Source organism: Crinia signifera, chromosome 6 (assembly GCF_055691185.1).
Source record: "Crinia signifera chromosome 6, ASM5569118v1, whole genome shotgun sequence".
NCBI classification, from domain to species: Eukaryota; Metazoa; Chordata; class Amphibia; order Anura; family Myobatrachidae; genus Crinia; species Crinia signifera.
Window position 1 is genome coordinate 18404577 of NC_139222.1, and position 22713 is coordinate 18427289.

Sequence of the window (22713 nt, forward strand, 5' to 3'; positions counted from 1 at the left end):
GACCCCCTCACCTCCCCAGTCAGGTCCCTGTGTCAGTAATAGTGAGAAGAGTGATGTCACTGTGACGCTCCCAGACCCCCTCACCTCCCCAGTCAGGTCCCTACATTAGTAATAGAGATAAGAGTGATGTCACAGTGACGCTCCCAGACCCCCTCACCTCCCCGGTCAGGTCCCTGTGTCAGTAATAGAGATAAGAGTGATGTCACTGTGATGCTCCCAGACCCCCTCACCTCTCCAGTAAGCAGGTAGATGATTTCCAGGGTGATTTTTAGAATTCTCTTAGACTTATGATTCCTGTTCTTCTCCATCCTCTGTCATAGGTGATTTACACAGGACACGTCTGACTGTCACGTGACTTCTAGTAAAGAATGTCTAGGAATAGAACAAACACCACAGAGTACATGTCACATGTTCCAGTATGAAACCAGTAACTTTGCTTCTTCTACCCGGGTCATAGAGCCCTGGTCAGGGTTTATCAGAGGTTCCTCCAGATACAGGAGACTCCTCAGAGACCAACACACAATGCTGTATTGCTTCAGGTTACATCACTCATCGTGGTCAGGAGTCAGGGATCCATACATCCTCATGCCTGGCACATATACTCCCCATACCCACAGTCACCACCCAGCATTACACCTCATACATACACACCTGGGCACACCTTATACATCCTCATACCCGGCACATATACCCCCCATACCCACAGTCATCGCCCAGCATTACACCTCATACATACACACCTGGGCATACCTTATACATCCTCATACCTGGCACATATACCTCCATACCCACAGTCACCGCCCAGCATTACACCTCATACATACACACCTGGGCACACCTTATACATCCTCATACCTGGCACATATACTCCCCATACCCACAGACACCGCCCAGTATTACACCTCATACATACGGGTTGGGATCATTCGTCAGAATGATTCTAGGTCTACAGTCATTAGGTCGACCCCACTAGGTCGACTGGCAGGAAGGTCGACCTGACTTAAGGTCGACATGGGCCAAGGTCGACATGACTTAAGGTCGAATTTGCATAAAGGTCGACATGAGGAAGGTCGACTGGTCATAAGGTCGACATGGGTTTTTCACTGTTTTTTGATCCGAATGTCGACACAGTCGACATGGACACAGTTGGCAATGAGAATCGGACCCTCGCATCGCTCGCTTCGCTCGCTATGCTTCGGGCACGGTGCCTCGCTGCGCTCGGCACACTATTTTATTCTCCCACCACGCCCTAGTGGATGGTAGGGCATGAAATACCGCCTGTCGGCACATGTCGGCTCAAAAAACAGTGAAAAACCCATGTCGACCTTATGACCAGTCGACCTTCCTCATGTCGACCTTTATGCAAATTCGACCTTAAGTCATGTCGACCTTGGCCCATGTCGACCTTAAGTCAGGTCGACCTTCCTGCCAGTCGACCTAGTGGGGTCGACCTAATGACTGTAGACCTAAATGCATTCTGACGAATGACCGCATCCCATACATACACACCTGGGCACACCTTATACATCCTCACACCTGGCACATATACCCCCCATACCCACAGGCACCGCCCAGCATTACACCTCATACATACACACCTGGGCACACCTTATACATCCTCATGCCCGGCACATATACCCCCATACCCACAGTCACCACCCAGCATCACACCTCATACATACACACCTGGGCACACCTTATACACCCTCATACCCAGCACATATACCCCCCATACCCACAGTCACCTCCCAGCATCACACCTCATACATACACACCTGGGCACACCTTATACATCCTCATACCCGGCACATATACCCCAATACCCACAGTCACCGCCCAGCATGACACCTCATACATACACACCTGGGCACACCTTATATATCCTCATGCCTGGCACATATACCCCCATACCCACAGTCACCACCCAGCATTACACCTCATACATACACACCTGGGCACACCTTATACATCCTCATACCCGGCACATATACCCCCCATAACCACAGTCACCGCCCAGCATTACACCTCATACATACACACCTGGACACACCTTATACATCCTCATACCCGGCACATATACCCCCCATACCCAGAGTCACCACCCAGCATTACACCTCATACATACACACCTGGGCACACCTTATACATCCTCATACCTAGCACATATACCCCCATACCCACAGTCACCGCCCAGCATTACACCTCATACATACACACCTGGGCACACCTTATACATCCTCATACCCGGCACATATACCCCCCATACTCACAGTCACCACCCAGCATTACACCTCATACATACACACCTGGGCACACCTTATACATCCTCATACCTGGCACATATACCCCCCATACTCACAGTCACCTCCCAGCATTACACCTCATACATACACACCTGGGCACACCTTATACATCCTCATACCTGGCACATATACCCCCCATTACCCACAGTCACCTCCCAGCATTACACCTCATGCATACACACCTGGGCACACCTTATACACCCTCATACCTGGCACATATACCCCCCATACTCACAGTCACCACCCAGCATTACACCTCATACATACACACCTGGGCACACCTTATACATCCTTATGCCTGGCACATATACCCCCCATACCCACAGTCACCGCCCAGCATTACACCTCATACATACACACCTGGGCACACCTTATACATCCTCATGTCCGGCACATATACCCCCCATACCCACAGTCATCACCCAGCATTACACCTCATACATACACACCTGGGCACACCTTATACATCCTCATACCCGGCACATATACCCCCATACCCACAGTAACCTTCCAGCATTACACCTCATACATACACACCTGGGCACACCTTATACATCCTCATACCCGGCACATATACCCCCATACCCACAGTCACCACCCAGCATTACACCTCATACATACACACCTGGGCACACCTTATACATCCTCATGCCTGGCACATATACCCCCCCATACCCACAGTCACCACCCAGCATCACACCTCATACATACACACCTGGGCACACCTTATACACCCTCATACCCAGCACATATACCCCCCATACCCACAGTCACCTCCCAGCATCACACCTCATACATACACACCTGGGCACACCTTATACATCCTCATACCTGGCACATATACCCCCCATTACCCACAGTCACCACCCAGCATTACACCTCATACATACACACCTGGGCACACCTTATACACCCTCATACCCAGCACATATACCCCCCATACCCACAGTCACCACCCAGCATTACACCTCATACATACACACCTGGGCACACCTTATACATCCTCATGCCTGGCACATATACCCCCCATACCCACAGTCACCACCCAGCATCACACCTCATACATACACACCTGGGCACACCTTATACACCCTCATACCCAGCACATATACCCACATACCCATAGTCACCGCCCAGCATTACACCTCATACATACACACCTGGGCACACCTTATACATCCTCATACCTGGCACATATACCCCCCCATACCCACAGTCACCTCCCAGCATCACACCTCATACATACACACCTGGGCACACCTTATACAGCCTCATGCCTGGCACATATACCCCCCATACCCACAGTCACCACCCAGCAATACACCTCATACATACACACCTGGGCACACATTATACATCCTCATGTCCGGCATATATACCCCCCATACCCACAGTCACCACCCAGCATGACACCTCATACATACACACCTGGGCACACCTTATACATCCTCATACCTGGCACATATACCCCCCATACCCACAGTCACCACCCAGCAATACACCTCATACATACACACCTGGGCACACCTTATACATCCTCATACCCGGCACATATACCCCCCATACCCACAGTCACCGCCCAGCATTACACCTCATACATACACACCTGGGCACACCTTATACATCCTCATACCCGGCACATATACCCCCCATACCCACAGTCACCGCCCAGCATTACACCTCATACATACACATCTGGGCACACCTTACACATCCTCATGCCCGGCACATATACCCCCCATACCCACAGTCACCGCCCAGCATTACACCTCATACATACACACCTGGGCACACCTTATACATCCTCATACCTGGCACATATACCCCTCATACCCACAGTCACCTCCCAGCATTACACCTCATACATACACACCTGGGCACACCTTATACAGCCTCATACCCAGCACATATACCCCCCATACCCACAGTCACCGCCCAGCATTACACCTCATACATACACACCTGGGCACACCTTATACATCCTCATATCCGGCACATATACCCCCCATACCCACAGGCACCGCCCAGCATTACACCTTATACATACACACCTGGGCACACCTTATACATCCTCCTGCCTGGCACATATACCCCCCATACCCACAGTCACCACCCAGCATTACACCTCATACATACACACCTGGGCACACCTTATACATCCTCATACCCGGCACATATACCCCCCATACCCACAGTCACCACCCAGCATTACACCTCATACATACACACCCGGGCACACCTTATACATCCTCATACCTGGCACATATACCCCCATACCCACAGTCACCGCCCAGTATTACACCTCATACATACACACCTGGGCACACCTTATACATCCTCATACCCGGCACATATACCCCCCATACCCACAGTCACTGCCCAGCATTATACCACATACATACACACCTGATACACCCTCATACCCGGCACATATACCCCCCATACCCACAGTCACCACCCAGCATTACACCTCATACATACACACCTGGGCACACCTTATACACCCTCATACCTGGCACATATACCCCCCATACCCACAGTCACCGCCCAGCATTACACCTCATACATACACACCTGGGCACACCTTATACATCCTCATGCCTGGCACATATACCCCCATACCCACAGTCACTGCCCAGCATTACACCTCATACATACACACCTGGGCACACCTTATACATCCTCATGCCTGGCACATATACCCACATACCCATAGTCACCGCCCAGCATTACACCTCATACATACACACCTGGGCACACCTTATACATCCTCATACCCGGCACATATACCCCCCATACCCACAGTCACCACCCAGCATTACACCTCATACATACACACCTGGGCACACCTTATACATCCTCATACCCGGCACATATACCCCCATACCCACAGTCACCACCCAGCATTACACCTCATACATACACACCTGGGCACACCTTATACATCCTCATGCCTGGCATATATACCCCCCATACCCACAGTCACCTCCCAGCATTACATCTCATACATACACACCTGATACATCCTCATACCTGGCACACATATACCCGCCATACCCACATTCACCGCCCAGCATTACACCTCATACATACACACCTGGGCACACCTTATACATCCTCATGCCTGGCACATATACCCCCCATACCCACAGTCACCGCCCAGCATTACACCTCATACATACACACCTGGGCACACCTTATACATCCTCATGCCCGGCACATATACCCCCATACCCACAGTCACCGCCCAGCATTACACCTCATACATACACACCTGGGCACACCTTATACATCCTCATACCCGGCACATATACCCCCCATACCCACAGTCACCGCCCAGCATTACACCTCATACATACACACCTGGGCACACCTTATACATCCTCATACCCGGCACATATACCCCCCATACCCACAGTCACCTCCCAGCATTACACCTCATACATACACACCTGGGCACACCTTATACATCCTCATACCTGGCACATATACCCCCATACACACAGTCACCACCCAGCATTACACCTCATACATACACACCTGGGCACACCTCATACAGCCTCATGCCTGGCACATATACCCCCATACCCACAGTCACCTCCCAGCATTACACCTCATACATACACACCTGGGCACACCTTACACATCCTCATGCCAGGCACATATACCCCCCAGCATTACACCTCATACATACACACCTTATACATCCTCATGCCTGGCACATATACCCCCCATACCCACAGTCACCATCCAGCATTACATCTCATACATACACACCTGGGCACACCTTATACACCCTCATGCCCGGCACATATACCCCCCATACCCACAGTCACAATCCAGCATTACATCTCATACATACACACCTGGGCACACCTTATACACCCTCATGCCCGGCACATATACCCCCCATACCCACAGTCACCGCCCAGCATTACACCGCATACATACACACCTGGGCACACCTTATACATCCTCATGCCTGGCACATATACCCCCCATACCCACAGTCACCGCCCAGCATTACACCTCATACATACACACCTGGGCACACCTTATACATCCTCATACCTGGCATATATACCCCCCATACCCACAGTCACCTCCCAGCATTACACCTCATACATACACACCTGGGCACACCTTATACATCCTCATATCCGGCACATATACCCCCCATACCCACATTCACCTTCCAGCATTACACCTCATACATACACACCTGGGCACACCTTATACACCCTCATGCCTGGCACATATACTCCCCATACCCACAGTCACCACCCAGCATTACACCTCATACATACACACCTGGGCACACCTCATACAGCCTCATGCCTGGCACATATACCCCCATACCCACAGTCACCTCCCAGCATTACACCTCATACATACACACCTGGGCACACCTTACACATCCTCATGCCAGGCACATATACCCCCCAGCATTACACCTCATACATACACACCTTATACATCCTCATGCCTGGCACATATACCCCCCATACCCACAGTCACCATCCAGCATTACATCTCATACATACACACCTGGGCACACCTTATACACCCTCATGCCCGGCACATATACCCCCCATACCCACAGTCACAATCCAGCATTACATCTCATACATACACACCTGGGCACACCTTATACACCCTCATGCCCGGCACATATACCCCCCATACCCACAGTCACCGCCCAGCATTACACCGCATACATACACACCTGGGCACACCTTATACATCCTCATGCCTGGCACATATACCCCCCATACCCACAGTCACCGCCCAGCATTACACCTCATACATACACACCTAGTGTTCATTCTAGCACCCGCTATATTTGAAAACCCATGCAGTTCCTCTTCCCTGCCTGGGGTGTCGCTGTCTGCTGTAGTGCTTCTAGCAGTGTGGTCTGTATATCAGCACTGATATGCAAACCAGACCTGTGTTAGAAGCACAACAGCAGACAGCGACACCCCAGGCAGGGAAGAGGAACTGCATGGGATTTCAAATATAGCGGGTACTAGAATGAACACTACACACCTGGGCACACCTTATACATCCTTATGCCTGGCACATATACCCCCCATACCCACAGTCACCGCCCAGCATTACACCTCATACATACACACCTGGGCACACCTTATACACCCTCATGCCTGGCACATATACCCCCCATACCCACAGTCACCGCCCAGCTTTACACCTCATACATACACACCTGGGAACACCTTATACATCCTCATACCTGGCACATATACCCCCATACCCACAGTCATCGCCCAGCATTACACCTCATACATACACACCTGGGCACACCTTATACATCCTCATACCCGGCACATATACCCCCCATACCCACAGTCACCACCCAGCATTACACCTCATACATACACACCTGGGCACACCTTATACATCCTCATACCCGGCACATATACCCCAATACCCACAGTCACCTCCCAGCATTACACCTCATACATACACACCTGGGCACACCTTATACATCCTCATGCCCGGCACATATTCCCCCCATACCCACAGTCACCACCCAGCATTACACCTCATACATACACACCTGGGCACACCTTATACATCCTCATGCCTGGCACATATACCCCCCATACCCACAGTCACCGCCCAGCATTACACCTCATACATACACACCTGGGCACACCTTATACATCCTCATACCTGGCACATATACCCCAATACCCACAGTCACCACCCAGCATTACACCTCATACATACACACCTGGGCACACCTTATACATCCTCATACCCGGCACATATACCCCTCATACCCACAGTCACCGCCCAGCATTACACCTCATACATACACACCTGGGCACACCTTATACATCCTCATGTCCGGAATATATACCCCCCATACTCACAGTCACCACCCAGCATTACACCTCATACATACACACCTGGGCACACCTTATACATCCTCATGCCTGGCACATATACCCCCCATACCCACAGTCACCACCCAGCATTACACCTCATACATACACACCTGGGCACACCTTATACATCCTCATGCCTGGCACATATACACCCCCATACCCACAGTCACCGCCCAGCATTACACCACATACATACACACCTGGGCACACCTTATACATCCTCATGTCCGGCACATATACCCCCCATACCTACAGTCACTGCCCAGCATTACACCGCATACATACACACCTGGGCACACCTTATACATCCTCATACCCGGCACATATACCCCCCATACCCACAGTCACCTCCCAGCATTACACCTCATACATACACACCTGGGCACACCTTATACATCCTCATATCCGGCACATATACCCCCATACCCACAGTCACCGCCCAGCATTACACCTCATACATACACACCTGGGCACACCTTATACATCCTCATGTCCGGCATATATACCCCCATACCCACAGTCATCACCCAGCATTACACCTCGTAAAAAAAACACCTGGGCACACCTTATACATCCTCATGCCCGACACATATACCCCCATACCCACAGTCACTGCCTAGCATTATACCTTATATATATATATATATATATATATATATATATATACATACACACACACACACACACACCTTATGCCCGGCACATATACCCCTATACCCACAGTCACTGCCCAGCATTATACCTCTCTCTAGGTAGCAAATAAGGTAGGCGGCACTCCAACGGATAAAGGTGAAAAAAATGGGTACTTATGTATTATCTGGGCTCCCATGTTAAATGCATCCCATTTTTTCATACCCCTACTATCCAACTACGCATGGAGTTGATTTTATATAGTGTGGCGAGCGCAGCGAGCCACCGTGCCCGAAGCGTGCGAGCGCAGCGAGCACCGCGAGGGGACGCGGTCTCATAAGAAAAACGGGAGCCCAGATATTACATAAGTACCAAAAAATGTATTTATTCAATAATCCATGTCTTTAAGCCAAGGCTTGGCTTGGCTTAAAGACATGGATTATTGAATAAATACATTTTTTTCACCTTTATCCGTTGGAGTGCCGCCTACCTTATTTGCTACCTCCGGGCTACTAAGTAAGGACAATCCCTATTGAATACTAGGAAGGCACCACGGGAGTTCATACTGTTCAGCAGCAGTGCCGATCTACAGGATAAATATATATATATATATATATATATATATATATACACACACCTATGCCCGGCACATATACCCCTATACCCACAGTCACCGTCCAGCATTACACCTCATACATACACACCTGGGCACACCTTATACATCCTCATGCCTGGCACATATACCCGCCATACCCACAGTCACCGCCCAGCATAACACATCATACATACACACCTGGGCACACCTTACACATCCTCATACCTGGCACATATATCCCCATACCCACAGTCACCACCCAGCATTACACCTCATGCATACACACCTGGGCACACCTTATACATCCTCATACCTGGCACATATACCCCCATACCCACAGTCACCGCCCAGCATTACACCTCATACATACACACCTGGGCACACCTTATACATCCTCATACCTGGCACATATACCCCCCATACCCACAGTCACCACCCAGCATTACACCACATACATACACCCCTGGGCACACCTTACACATCCTCATGCCCGGCACATATACCCCCCATACCCACAGTCACCGCCCAGCATTACACCTCATACATACACACCAGGGCACACCTTATACACCCTCATGCCTGGCACATATACCCCCCATACCCACAGTCACCGCCCAGCATTACACCTCATACATACACACCTGGGCACACCTTATACATCCTCATGCCTGGCACATATACCCCCATACCCACAGTCACCACCCAGCATTACACCACATACATACACACCATGTACCAGACCCCTATATGCAGCCATTGACTCATATATACAGTACCAGTATTATAATGCAGCACCAGGACAGACCTGTATACTTTTCACGGGACCCCCAGCTCCTCCTCTGCTAGGGGAGATCCTACTCAAGACTCGGTGTATGTCAGGAGGAACGCAATATATGGGCCACAAGAAAATGGCCGCCGTTCCTATCCAGAGCTACGCGACCGTGGACATAACTATTCACACACTTCTAACAAGAAAATGGCGTCCGCAGCTTGTTATGCACTGTGATTTCTGCATCATGTAGCAAAGCACTATGAAAAATGTCCCCAGCGCGGAAGGTCGGCGGCCATTTTCCTATGGTCTACATTGTGTTGTGTGATTTCCTACTTTGCTGTGCCTAGAATGTGCCCCTACCTGGGGCAGATATGGTAGAGCGGTGTTGCAGTGACCACCAGGACTGTTCTGTATCATTACTGCTATGTGGTATCTCTCATGTGCTGTAGTAGGGATTATTGTCTCTGGCATCTGCCCACATATGTACAGATGGTAATGACATATAAAGAATACAGGACATTTGTGCCTGGTTAGTAATGCTACCAAGTCTGTAGCCTGCTACTACAGTGTATGTTCCTAGAGTAGGTGAGGCCTATTTTGTATCTCCCGGAATGCTGGCAGTATCCGGTGACCCCACCTCTGCAGGCGGTCCGTGGGACGAAATTGATGCAAATTAAATTACTGTAACCCTGCCAGTGCCCACCACTGTTCAATGCCTGAAATACTGACATTGCACTGCGGAATTAGGGGGGGCATGGCCACGATGACGCTAGCCATTTCCACAAACAGGATTTTCGGTACTTGTTTCCTAGCACGGCCACAATCTTATGGATCGTGTACCTTTAAGTTAAGGTACACGATCCATACGATGGACCCGATTTCCTTTGAAATCAGGTCCATTTTGCCGGCTAGGACACAATATCGGGGGCATCGCGTCGGTCGGGACCATTAACATTGGTCCCGACGCGACCGACGCGATGCCCCCGATATTTCCATAGGCTTCAATGTTAAAAAATATTTTAACATTGAAATCGTGTCGGGAAAGGTAAAATATCGGGGGCATCGCGTCGGTCGGGACCATTAACATTGGTATACGCGGCCGCTCGCCACGCTTCGGGCTCGGTGGCTCGCTGCGCTCGCCACACTATTCTATTCTCAACTCCACGCCGACGTGGATAGTAGGGGAATGAAAAGGTCGGAGGACGCGCACCGCCGCCCCTCGCGGGCTCGCTGCGCTCGCCACGCTTCGGGTTGGCGTCTATCGTGGGGTGGGGTGTACGCCATTAAATTTGGGGGGGTTGGGAATTTTTTACATTGAATCCAATGTAAAATCGGGTCCCAGGGACCCGATTTACATTTCATTCAATCAAAAAATCGGGTCGAAAATCGGTCGGTCGCGTCGATCGCATCGCATGCGACCAAATCGCATGCGATGCGATCGACCCGATTTTTCCGACACGACCACCCCGATGTAAATCGGTGTGGCCGTGCTAGGAAACAAGTACCGGATTTTCTTCTGTAGCTCTTGCCCTGTCCTCTCCGCGGCTCCGCCACCTGCCTCACAGACACTAGAGTGAGGGTTAGGCTGTGGTGGGGGTGGTGGTTATGGTACTAGGTGCACTGCAGACCAGTAGGCAGGGCCGGCGCCACCACTAGGCAGCTCTAGGCATTTGCCTAGGGCGCCGGCCAGAGCCAGATTAAGGTCTAAATGGGCCTGGAGCTGAATGATCAAGGGCCTATTATGTGCAATAATAGGGGTTGTGGTCAGCACCTAATAATGTGTGGGGGGGGGGGACCAGTGTTCTGGTTGGGTGGTCTGCTCATGGGTGTGCCTGTATTTGTGTAAATACTTTCAACTACCATATATACTCGAGTATAAGCCAACTTTTTCAGAGCATTTTTTATGCTGAAAAAGCCCCCCTCGGCTTATATTCGAGTGAGGGTCCCACTTGAGTCAATAAGTTTTCCCAGTTTTTTGTTGTAAAATTAGGTGCATCGGCTTATATTCGTGTCGACTTATACTCGAGTATATACGGTAATTATATATGCCTGGAAAAGGCAGGGGGCTGGCATAAGAAAAATGCAGGGAGATATATTGGCGGGTGCACCCGCAGGATGTCAATGTCCTAATATACTTGCGGGGTGAGGTGGCACTGCAGTCATAAAAAAAATACTGAAGGCCGAAACTTGGTAGACAACATTTCAGCACCTTTTATGTGGTCACCTAAGTTTACCACACCATATACCCCTTATACAAATCATGCAACACAATAGTAACCCCCTTATACTGTACTTGCCTCTTACACATTATGCCACATGGAATGAGCCAAAATTCACACCGACAGAGCCAAAAGTCACACTAAGCACACAGATTGAGTCACAATTCACGTTATACCACACAGATTAAGGCAAAATTCACATTGTGCCACATGGATTGAGCCAAAATACTCACTACACCAGGCATATCTCAACAGTGGCCCTCCAGCTGTTGTGAAGCTACACATCCCAGCATGCCTTGACATAGTTTTAGCATTCCCTAATAGCAAAACTGTGGCAATGCATGATGGGACTTGTAGTTTCACAACAGCTAGAGGGCCACTGTTTGGACATGCCTGCACTAATGCACAATATGCTTCATAAATAGGGGCATTGGCACGCATTAAAAATTTACACCATAATGCCCATTACATGTTAACCCCTTCCCGACGGGGCGTTTTTTGTTAACTTTTTTTTTTTTTTTCCTCCTCGCGTTCAAATAAGCGTAACTTTTTTAATTTTCAGGCTATATAGACACATGAGGGCTTTTTTTTGCGGGACAAGTTGTACTTTTTAATGGTACCATTTACTATACCGTATAATATTCTGGGGAATCATGAAATAATTCAATGTGGGGTAAAAAGAAAAAAAAACGCAATTCCACAATTTGCGCTGGTTACGGTTCTTTTGGAGTTCATAGTTCGTTTAAAATGATGGGTTATCTTTATTCTATGGGTCGTTACGATTCCGGTGATACCAAACTTATATAGTTTTCGTTACGTTTTACCACTAAAAAAAAAATAGAAAATTTTACGTTTTTTCTAATTTGCGTCGCGTCGCCATGTTCTGCGGCTTATAACTTTTTTATTTTTCCACCTACGGACCTGGGTGAGGGCTCATTTTTGCGGGCTGAAGTGTACTTTTTAATTAATACCATTATGGGATATGTGCGACTTTCTGATCTCTTTTAGTTACTTTTTTTTGGGTAGGCGATGCGACCAAAAAACGTAGTTTTGGCGTTGGGAATTTTTTTCCGTTTACGCCTTTAACCGTGCGGGATAACTAATGTTATATTTTAATAGATCGGACTTTTAGGAACGCGGCGATACCAAATATGTTTATTTTTTTATTTATTTTTATTTGTGAAATGGGGAAAGGGGGGTGATTTGAACTTTTAATATTTTTTTTTTTTTACTTTTACTACAAGGCCCCCTAGTGTACTTGACCACTAGGGGGCGCGATCGCCTGTACTAGGTTCAGCCATAGAGCTCTATGGCTGAACATAGTGATTTTCAGCACTTCCTATTACATCCTGCCTCAGGCAGGATGTAATAGGAATGCTGACATAGCCAGCACAGGGGTCTACATTAGACCCCTGGCTGCCATGGCAACCGATCGGCACCCTCCGATCTCGCCGCGGGGGGCCCCGATCGGCGCCGGAGGGGGGCGCCCCCCCCTCCGATCAGCTATTTAAGCACTGCGGGCGCTTTGCCCGCGGTGCTTAAAGGGTTAAACGGCCACGATCGGCGAACTCGCCGCTCGTGGCCGTGAGAGCAGGTACCTGGCTGTAATATACAGCCATTACCTGCTCTCTTTCAAGCCAGCTCACTCCGTGAGCTGGCTTGATTCCCCCGCAACCGTCATATGACGTACATGTACGTCATATGTCGGGAAGGGGTTAAGACACACACCATAATTTCCATTACGTATTATGCCAAACACCATAATGCCTATTAAAATTTATGCTACATACTGTGGCCCTTATTCTGCTTGGTGCGGCCGGAGCCGCATATGCGGCTCGGACCGTGCAGGCGAATCCCCGCCTTCCATACGGATCGCCACGGCCGTCCGTACGCGGACATGTGGCGGTCCGCATGAAAATGGCGGGGGATACGCCTCCACCATCTTGGAGCAGCCCACTGCATTCGATGGTCGCCGACCATCGAAGGCAGGGCCGCACGCTCCACCAGCTCCCGCAACCATAGACCTCACGGACACTTGTCCGTGTGAAAGCATGTATGGGGGCGGGCAGCTGACATCCGGCGATGTCAGATGCCCGCCCCCAACACATGCGTCACAGCCTCATTACCATGCGTACGCCCCGCGTTTGCATGGGAACGCCCATGAAACGCGGGGCGTATGCATAGGGAAATGAGGCTAAGTAGCCCCTCACGCCCCTATCCACCCCCTTTGCGGCGGTAAAAAAAATTGTGCGGCGATTTCGCCTGCACATGGGCAGAGTGCCCTCTGCACATGCGCAGAGCGAAAACATCGGCGGAACGGCCGCATGCGGCCGATACCGCTTAGATCGGAATAAGGGCCTGTAAGTGTTGCTTACCTACATGTTCATTGCTAGGGGTGCCATGCTCATTGCCAGGGGTTCCATGCTCGTTGTCATGTGGGATTACATGCTCATTGCCAAGGGGGAATACATGCCCGTGGTAACTGGGGGACAGCCACCGCCGGGCAGAAATGACAGCCATTGACAGCCGGGCAGAGAGCAGGGGGCTGCCCGGCTGTATTCAGAGCACTGCTATTTGAAATAATACCCCTTTCACACCAGAAAATGCAGGGACTTACACGGGAATATGGTCCCAGGATCATGCAGGGACATTCCCGGACTGACCCCTTTTACACCAGCCTAGTCCCTGCATTTTCTGGTGTGAGGGGGAGAGCCCACCCCGCCCCCCCTTTAAACAACCAGCTATATCTTCGGGAACCAACTGACCCATTTACATGTAGGCTTCGAATGATTTTGGTCACGTGAAACTGAGCCATTTGGTTCCAGAGAAATCTGTCCTCAAACAACATCAACAGCCATGAAATTACATTTCAGAAATGAAAAAAAATTGGTTTACCTGCAATATCTCTAGAACCAATGAACCCATAGGGACCAGGTATCATATTGAAGGCCCAGCGATTTGAGTTAGACTGAGATCAACCTCGAGCTTCTGTGATGCCGGAGGGGGAACTGGCAGCCGTTGGAACCGGGTGGAGGTCGGAATTAGCGGGTCCCATGTTATCTTATGGGGAAAACGTTCCAGGATGGCCTGGCGGTATTTCCGGTTCCCGGGGGGCTAGCGACACGGGGCTGGGCTCGTTGGAAAGCCCTGACCCTCAGCTACAAGAGTGGGCCTGGAGCTGTAGCTCCATCAGGCCCATTGTTAATCCGGCCCTGACAAAAGGGTAAAATAATTGTGCGCCTGGAGACGGCTCGGATGTAACAGGGTCCCCGGCTGCAAGCGGCAGGAGAGGGACGCTCAGACTGTGTTCACTACCAGAAAAAAAGGAGGTACACTGCGTTAGGTATTGATAGGCGTCCCTTGTGGGAAAGAGTGGGAAGGAGTTTGCTGGGTATTGAGCACAAAGTTCAAAACACTGGAGGCTGGTCCGAATCCTTGTGCATGTAGCGGTAGGTAGGTAGGTATGGCTGGGTGGCAAGTTCCCTCCTGTTCACCAACGCGTTTCGCCGGTATCACGGCTTTATCAAGGTGTAAACAATATTGGAACTGAAGGGTTTATATACCCATATATCTATGTTAATTGGAATCCTAATTGGCACCTGTGTTAGTACACAATTAAGTCAAGTTGTTAAAAATTACATATAAGTTATATTAATCGCATGAGCAGGAGAAAGAGACACAATAAATCATAATTGTCAATAAAAACAAGTATTGTGAACCGCATAAAAATCAAGTTTTGTTTAATTAAGGAACCGGAAGTGATGTTCTGGGATTCAGTGGAACGCACATCAGTTCCGAAAAGCAGGGCCAGATTTGTCACTATGCCCACGAGGCACGGGCCTAGGGGTGGCACCTATTATGGGTGGAAGCTGACAATCCCTCCCCTGCACCGGTTGAAGTTTTTCTTCAATATAGTACTGTGGGCAGTCCCGCGCTCCCCTCTTCAGCACCACAGACACAGACAGAGGCAGTATATTGAGTCCCTCCCCACTCCAGCACTGCCCCAGTCCCACACTCACCCGCAGTGCGGTCCCAGTGTACTCACGCCAGCAGCACCTCCCTGCACTCCCCCCTGCCTCCAGCACCACAGCTGAAGTCACGATACATGTCCATACCCCCACCGCCGGCGCTGGTAAGAGGGAGCTACCAGAGCCAGTGAGCCACGGTCTTATTGTACTCCAGCGGTGTCACTTCAGTCCTGTGCTCCTCCCTCCAGCACCGCATAAGCCGTTCCATGCTCCCCCACCAGCGCTGCTGAGAGGGAGAGTTGGTGAAGGAAGACTCGGCGACCCTGAGCGACTCCAGTGACCCTGTGCTGCCATGGCTTTCAGGTACAAAGTAGTGCGACCAATACTACTGTGTACTGTGGGGGTGGGAAGGGTGGGATGGGATATTAAGAGGAATAAGGTGTTCCAAACCCCTGCGCACTCTCTTCTTCCTCCTCTGTCTCCCCCAAGCCCTCTTCTCTATTTTTCGCTTGGTACTTATATGTTAGTTGGGCGCCCACTAAGTTATTTGCTTGGTGGGATATTCGCATCGCAGCACATGTGTACTTTTAGTGTCACACTATGCGTGCGATGCAATGCGATATTGCTAATTAATGTTTTTTTTTGGCCGGTATATTTTTTCCCGCTGTTATCGCATCGTATCGCATTGTTCAGCACACATTTTATGACAATGCGATATTACTAAATAATGTATTCCCTCCTAATGTAGGTAACCCCCAATTATCCATACGACCCCATAGTAACCCACCCAGTATCCACACCACCCCATAGCGTTGCAAGCGCAGCGTTGGCCCACTATCCACGCCAACCCGAAGTGTGGCGAGCGGTGGCGGAACGCGTCCTCCCAACCTTTTTATACCCCCACTATACACGTCAGCGTGCAGATGGATGCCGAAGCGCTGACACACACTAACACACAGACAGATGCTGACACGTCGACACACAGATATTGACACAAGGACAGAAGGATGTTTATAGTATAAGCATCTCAAGTACTCAGTACTTCCCAATCTCACCTCCCACGCACCTCACAGCTGAGCTCATTATTACAACTCCCCTTTTGCCCCGCACCTGACTGCCTTGAATTAACGTTTACTCTCCCCCAACTCCAATGCACACCTCACAGCCCTGCATCAACGTTAGCCCCCCACACCGCCAGCATTTCCTCTTACCCCGCTCATCTGGGCAGATGTGCCCCTGTGAAGAGCCCCCTATACACGGCAGCCGAGAGAGTACAGGAGCAGGTGCCGCTGACCGCAGAGGAGGAGAGTACCAGCCACACTCCCAGCCCTCTGCTTTTCACAGCCAGAGGCAGAGCAGGTTCCGGCAGTCATACACTGCTCCCGTGACATATGCTGGCATGAGGAATAGCCGGCAGAGGGGAACGTCTCCCTGGCTCAGCAGCGCCCACCTCACCCACCCGCAAGGCTTTCCGGGTTCTGCTAGCGCTGCTCTCTGACCTGTCAAGATGCTAGGCTCTGGCGCTCTTCTCTGTGGTATGGTTGGGTAGCCGGGGGTGCTGCAATCGTGCAGGGGGTGCTAGTCATAAGAGGTGCCTGTGCACCCCCAGTGCACACACCTATGCTTGTTCTGTGCACAACATATTACAATGTAAACCAAATAAGAAGGCTTTAATTAACGGTAACGCATCATGGGGAAAAAGATATCACATTCTATAGCTTTCATATTGTATTAAGGCTTCTTATACTATATATGATCTAACATTTATGAAAACTGCTGAAACTCTACCACTCAAAATAAAAAAAAGTCTGATTAGTTTATTAAACATTTTACTGATATAAAAAGCAATGTGCGGCCTTGTGGAGGTAGGAGGGCCCTGCTCGCAAGTTTACAATCTATAGGGATACAATTAGAGATGTGCAGGCTCTGATTTACTCTGATGTACTCTGATTTCAAAGCAGGATCTTATTGGCTATCAACTATCAACAACTGTCATGTGATTTGAGATAGCCAATAAGATCCTGCTTTGAAATCAGAGTAAATCAGAACCTGCACATCTCTAGTGATAATAGGAGAGATACATAAGGGTAGAATTCCATAGCATGGCAGTCCCATCAGATTACATTTTTGATGCTTTAGTTTTGCCTGTCAAAGTATAGTGATGTGGTAATCCCGCCTACTGTTATGCTGGTTCCGCCCATCATTGTTTTGTTGCCACCCACATGAGGCCTCTTCCAGAAATATTCCAGGGCCACTTTTAGTCCCCAATCCTCCCCTGGTCATGCGTACTATAGGCTTCAATGTGAGGCAGCATATATACCAGGGGCGGATTGGCCTGCCGGGAAACCGGGCATTTTCCCGGTGGGCCGGCTCATTTAGGGTCAATTGCGGCCACTTAACCTCCCTGCTGGGCCGCTGACCACCATCTATGCGGTTAGCGGCCGCAGCACTTTGCCCTTACTCAACACGGCCGCGTCCAGCCCCAGGTCGCCCAAACATAAAATGGCCGCGGGAGGGCTTGTGTGCATGCGCGGCTGCACACAGCTTCTCCCGCGGTACGTGGAGGAAGGAGCTGAAATCTGTAGAAGGCGCCGCGCTGGTTCCCCTCCCATCACAGCGCAGCAGCAATAGTCAGTGTCACCGGCTTCTCTCCTCACCCTCCTGTATTCTGCTCATCTGCTGCAGCTTGCCCCGCCTCCTGTCACTGTGTACTAGTCCAGTGCAGTCTAGTAACAGGGGTCGGGGCCTGGTGAGTGACTGTCAGTGAGTGTAGCTACCAAGTGTCGCTACCAAACTACTTGGTGGATGCTCTCCCAACTTAGACCATAAGCAGGGAGGTGAGGTTGTTTCCCCCAGCCCACGACTGCTCACTCAGCCAAGCCAGTGCTAGAAGCTGGCTAATTACTTCCTTTTATGTGCGTGAGCCAGCTCTGACTCATGCCCTGGGGCCTAAAGGGAGAGAGAGGGCAGCGTGCAGGAGGATGAAGACTGCTGCTTCCTGACACAAAATATCACGTCCTGGAAGAACCTCCTCCAGCCACACCAAAAGCCATCAAATTGTAAGTTCAAAGTGCATGGCCTCATGCTGCAAATATATGAGGGGTATTTTGGGGGTTATATATGTATATAGAATACTGTGGGGGTGAGGGCTGATAGGTATATAGTACAGGGTGTATAAGGGGTGTGTGTGGGTTATAGGACTGTAATATATAACAAGTGTGTGTCAAAGGTGCAGGGTATATACATACCCTCCAACTGTACCGAATTTGCCGGTACAGTACCGTTTTTGAACGGTCTGTACCTGCAAATAACAACTGTACCGAATGTACCGTTTTTCCCAAATATACTTTTTTTTTTTCTGACTGTCGTCCTCTTCCTGGCTCCAGAGGCTGTGGTGCGCATCCTCCTCCTGGCTGAGGCTGACAGTCAGTGGTGCGCACTGCGCAGCGCTCCCTGGGCAAAGCACCCGTTCCCAAGGGTGCATTTCGGGTCCTAGGCCAGCGTGCGACGCGCTATGACGTCACACATCGCGGACCCGGTGCACTAAGGGGACAGGGTGATTGTTGCTGTGCACCCAGGCTGGGGTGAGCGAGAGCAGCGTGGGGTATGTCTCTGTGCAGCCGGGGTGAGTGAGAGCAGCGTGGGGAGTGGCGGCTGTGGTACGGGGGTATGTCTCTGTGCAGCCAGACTGATGTGAGCAAGAGCAGCGTGGGGAGCGGCGGCGGCTGTGGTACGGGGTATGTCTCTGTGCAGCCAGGCTGCGGTCAGCACTCTTTCTATGCTTGTGACAGTGATGGCTGCTGGAATATTGTAAATAAGTAAAATGTATTCATTTTTCTGTCTGCAATAATTTTTCTACATTTTTAAAATGCTCAGTACACATTTGAAAAGGGGGTGTGGTCACGCCCACTTTAACTGTAACCACGCCCCTTTTCGCATGTGTACCGATTTCTACCAATCAGATGTTGGAGGGTATGGTATATATAGTATATAAATGGTGTGTGAGGTGTGAAGGGTACATACTATATATGGGGGGTGTTAAAGTCGAGTTGCATACACGACGATACCAACAGAACAAAGGACTCCAAAGTTCACCTTCCCCCTGCACCTTTGCAAACCAGTTGGATTACTTTGCCCCAATCACAGAGGACTTGACATACGAACCCTGACCAATAGGAATGGCCTTTGACCTCCCCCTTCTGACCCTATAAGATAGGTGACCCAGGGCGGCCTCGGTCACTTCGGCACATCTTCCTTTCCCTGACCATTGACCGGACTATGTTCAAACCTGAACATAGTGAGCTCCGACCGGACTGCGCTGCGCTATTTCCCCTGAAGGTAACATTCGTATTCCCCTTTTATGTAATGTGGCTGATTATGATTGTATCCTGTATCTGTTTTTCTTCCCCTAGCAGAGCCTGATTATTATACTCATTGTTAGACTATTGTATTACTTGTTATACCTGTATTTTCTATTCCTGTAACCCCCTTTTGTCCATTAGGGACTTAAATACATCCTTTTACGGAGTTTCTATCTCCTTACTTCTATACTGTGGTTGTGTCTGTTATTCGCATATCGATAAGGTATATTACGGACACTGTCCAAAAAGGTATATTCGCAGATTAGAGTCAAAGTACTGCGAAAGGATCTCCTATTAAGGTATTGGTTCTTTGGTGTGTAATACACAATAAAGGTACGCTACGCTGCGCTACGTTTTGTTCGCACGTAGCTAGGTATAAAGGGTACGCAGGTTACGGACATAATACGTAACCTGCGCTTTTCACTTATTGTTTCTTTGGTCATATTTAATAGACATTAACAGGGGTTACATGTATATGGTTTATAAGGGGTGTGTAGGAGTTATTGGTATATGGTATATAAGAGATGTATTGGGGAATAAGTATACAATATATAAAGGGTGTGTGTGGGGGTTAATAAGTATAGAGAAATAAGGGATGTGGCATGGGGGTATAGGAATATATATATAAGCAGTGCGGGGGGCGAAAGGTACTTAGTGTATAAGGGGTGATGTGGGGGGGAGTGATAAGCATTTATATAAATATGGGGTGTTGGGGGAGATGATAGGTATATGTGCACCCCTTGAGCTTACACTTGCTTCAGATGGCACCTTTTGTAAACAGGAGTATTTACGCTTACGACAAACTGAGCAGCCGCAGTGCTAACATCACATCCTCGCTGTCCCCCTGTTCATTGGTGATCGCTTAAGCGATCAGTAGCGCAGTGTCACTGTTATCGAAAAACTGCATATGCACAGGACAGGTCCTGTGATCACATCGCAGTATTATTCCAGAACCCCCACATAACCTAACATTCATAACTAATTGCATCCCATCAGGACTGTCCTGTAATCTGGTGGGACTGCCATGCTATGGAATTCTATCCTTGTGTATCCCTCCTATTATCCCTATAGATTGTAAGCCTGCGAGCAGGGCCCTCCTCCAGGGCCTAATCACTGTTGTTTTCAATTGTAAAGTGCAACGGAATATGCTGCCGCTATATAAGTGACTGGAAATAAATAAAAATAAATACATTGTGAACGCCTCTGCCTGATTGACAGAGGCATTTGTATTGCGGGCCGGTGGCAGAAGGTCAATTTCTAATTCTTGTGTTGATCTAATGACCCTGTTGACATAACCCCATGTCGACCTGTGGTAGTGTAGTGGCGGATATGTAGGGTTCATTAGTGTAGAGGCAGGTATAGAGGGGCCAGTAGTGTAGTTGTGTGTGTATAGTGGGGTCAGCAGTGTAGAGGTGGCTATAGATGGGTAAGTAAAGTAGAAGCAGGTATAGATGGCTCAGCAGAGTAGAAGTAGGTATAGAGGGGTCAGTGGTGTAGTTGTGTGCATGACAAGCCGGCATTTTTGCTAAAACGTTTTTGTTAAAGTGACCATGTGGACGTTTTGTTAAAACGTCCACATGGTCACTTTATTACAATCCACTACGAGCAGGATTGCAGTGGCACCTTGGCGCATGTGCAGGGTCAGTAGTGTAGGGGGGTATAGAGGAGTTGGTAGTATAGAGGTGGGTATAGAGGGGGTCATTAGTGTAGTGGTGATTATAGAGGGGTCAATAATGTAGTTGCAGGTATAACGGGGTCAGTAGTGTAGAGTAGAACTAATGCCGCTCTTGGGGGCACCAACCAAAATCTTGCCTATGGCATCAAATTGGCTAGGGCCGGCTCTGAGTGGGGGCACAGTCACTAGTGGGGGCACAATGTGAAAGGCAGCAGTGAGACACTATGTGAGAGGCACCAGTGGGGGCACTATGTGAGAGGCACCAGTGGGGGCACTAT

The 22713-nt window shown here is 49.6% G+C and overlaps 2 protein-coding genes across 5 annotated transcripts in view; one reads left to right on the forward strand and one right to left on the reverse strand.

Moving 5' to 3' along the window:
* LOC146010058 (uncharacterized) overlaps nt 1–10376 on the reverse strand; it is a 341065-nt gene extending 330689 nt beyond the window's left edge. For all 3 annotated transcript variants that reach the window (XM_083150919.1, XM_083150918.1, XM_083150917.1), the window contains exons 1-2: nt 10246–10376; nt 231–372 (exon numbers count right to left, since the gene is read on the reverse strand). In XM_083150919.1, coding sequence (XP_083007045.1) covers nt 231–308 — 78 coding nt within the window. In that variant the 5' untranslated portion in view covers nt 309–372; nt 10246–10376. The remainder of the gene's footprint in view (nt 1–230; nt 373–10245) is intronic.
* LOC146010093 (oocyte zinc finger protein XlCOF7.1-like) overlaps nt 1–22713 on the forward strand; it is a 212185-nt gene that overhangs the window by 91259 nt on the left and 98213 nt on the right. The window lies entirely within an intron of this gene.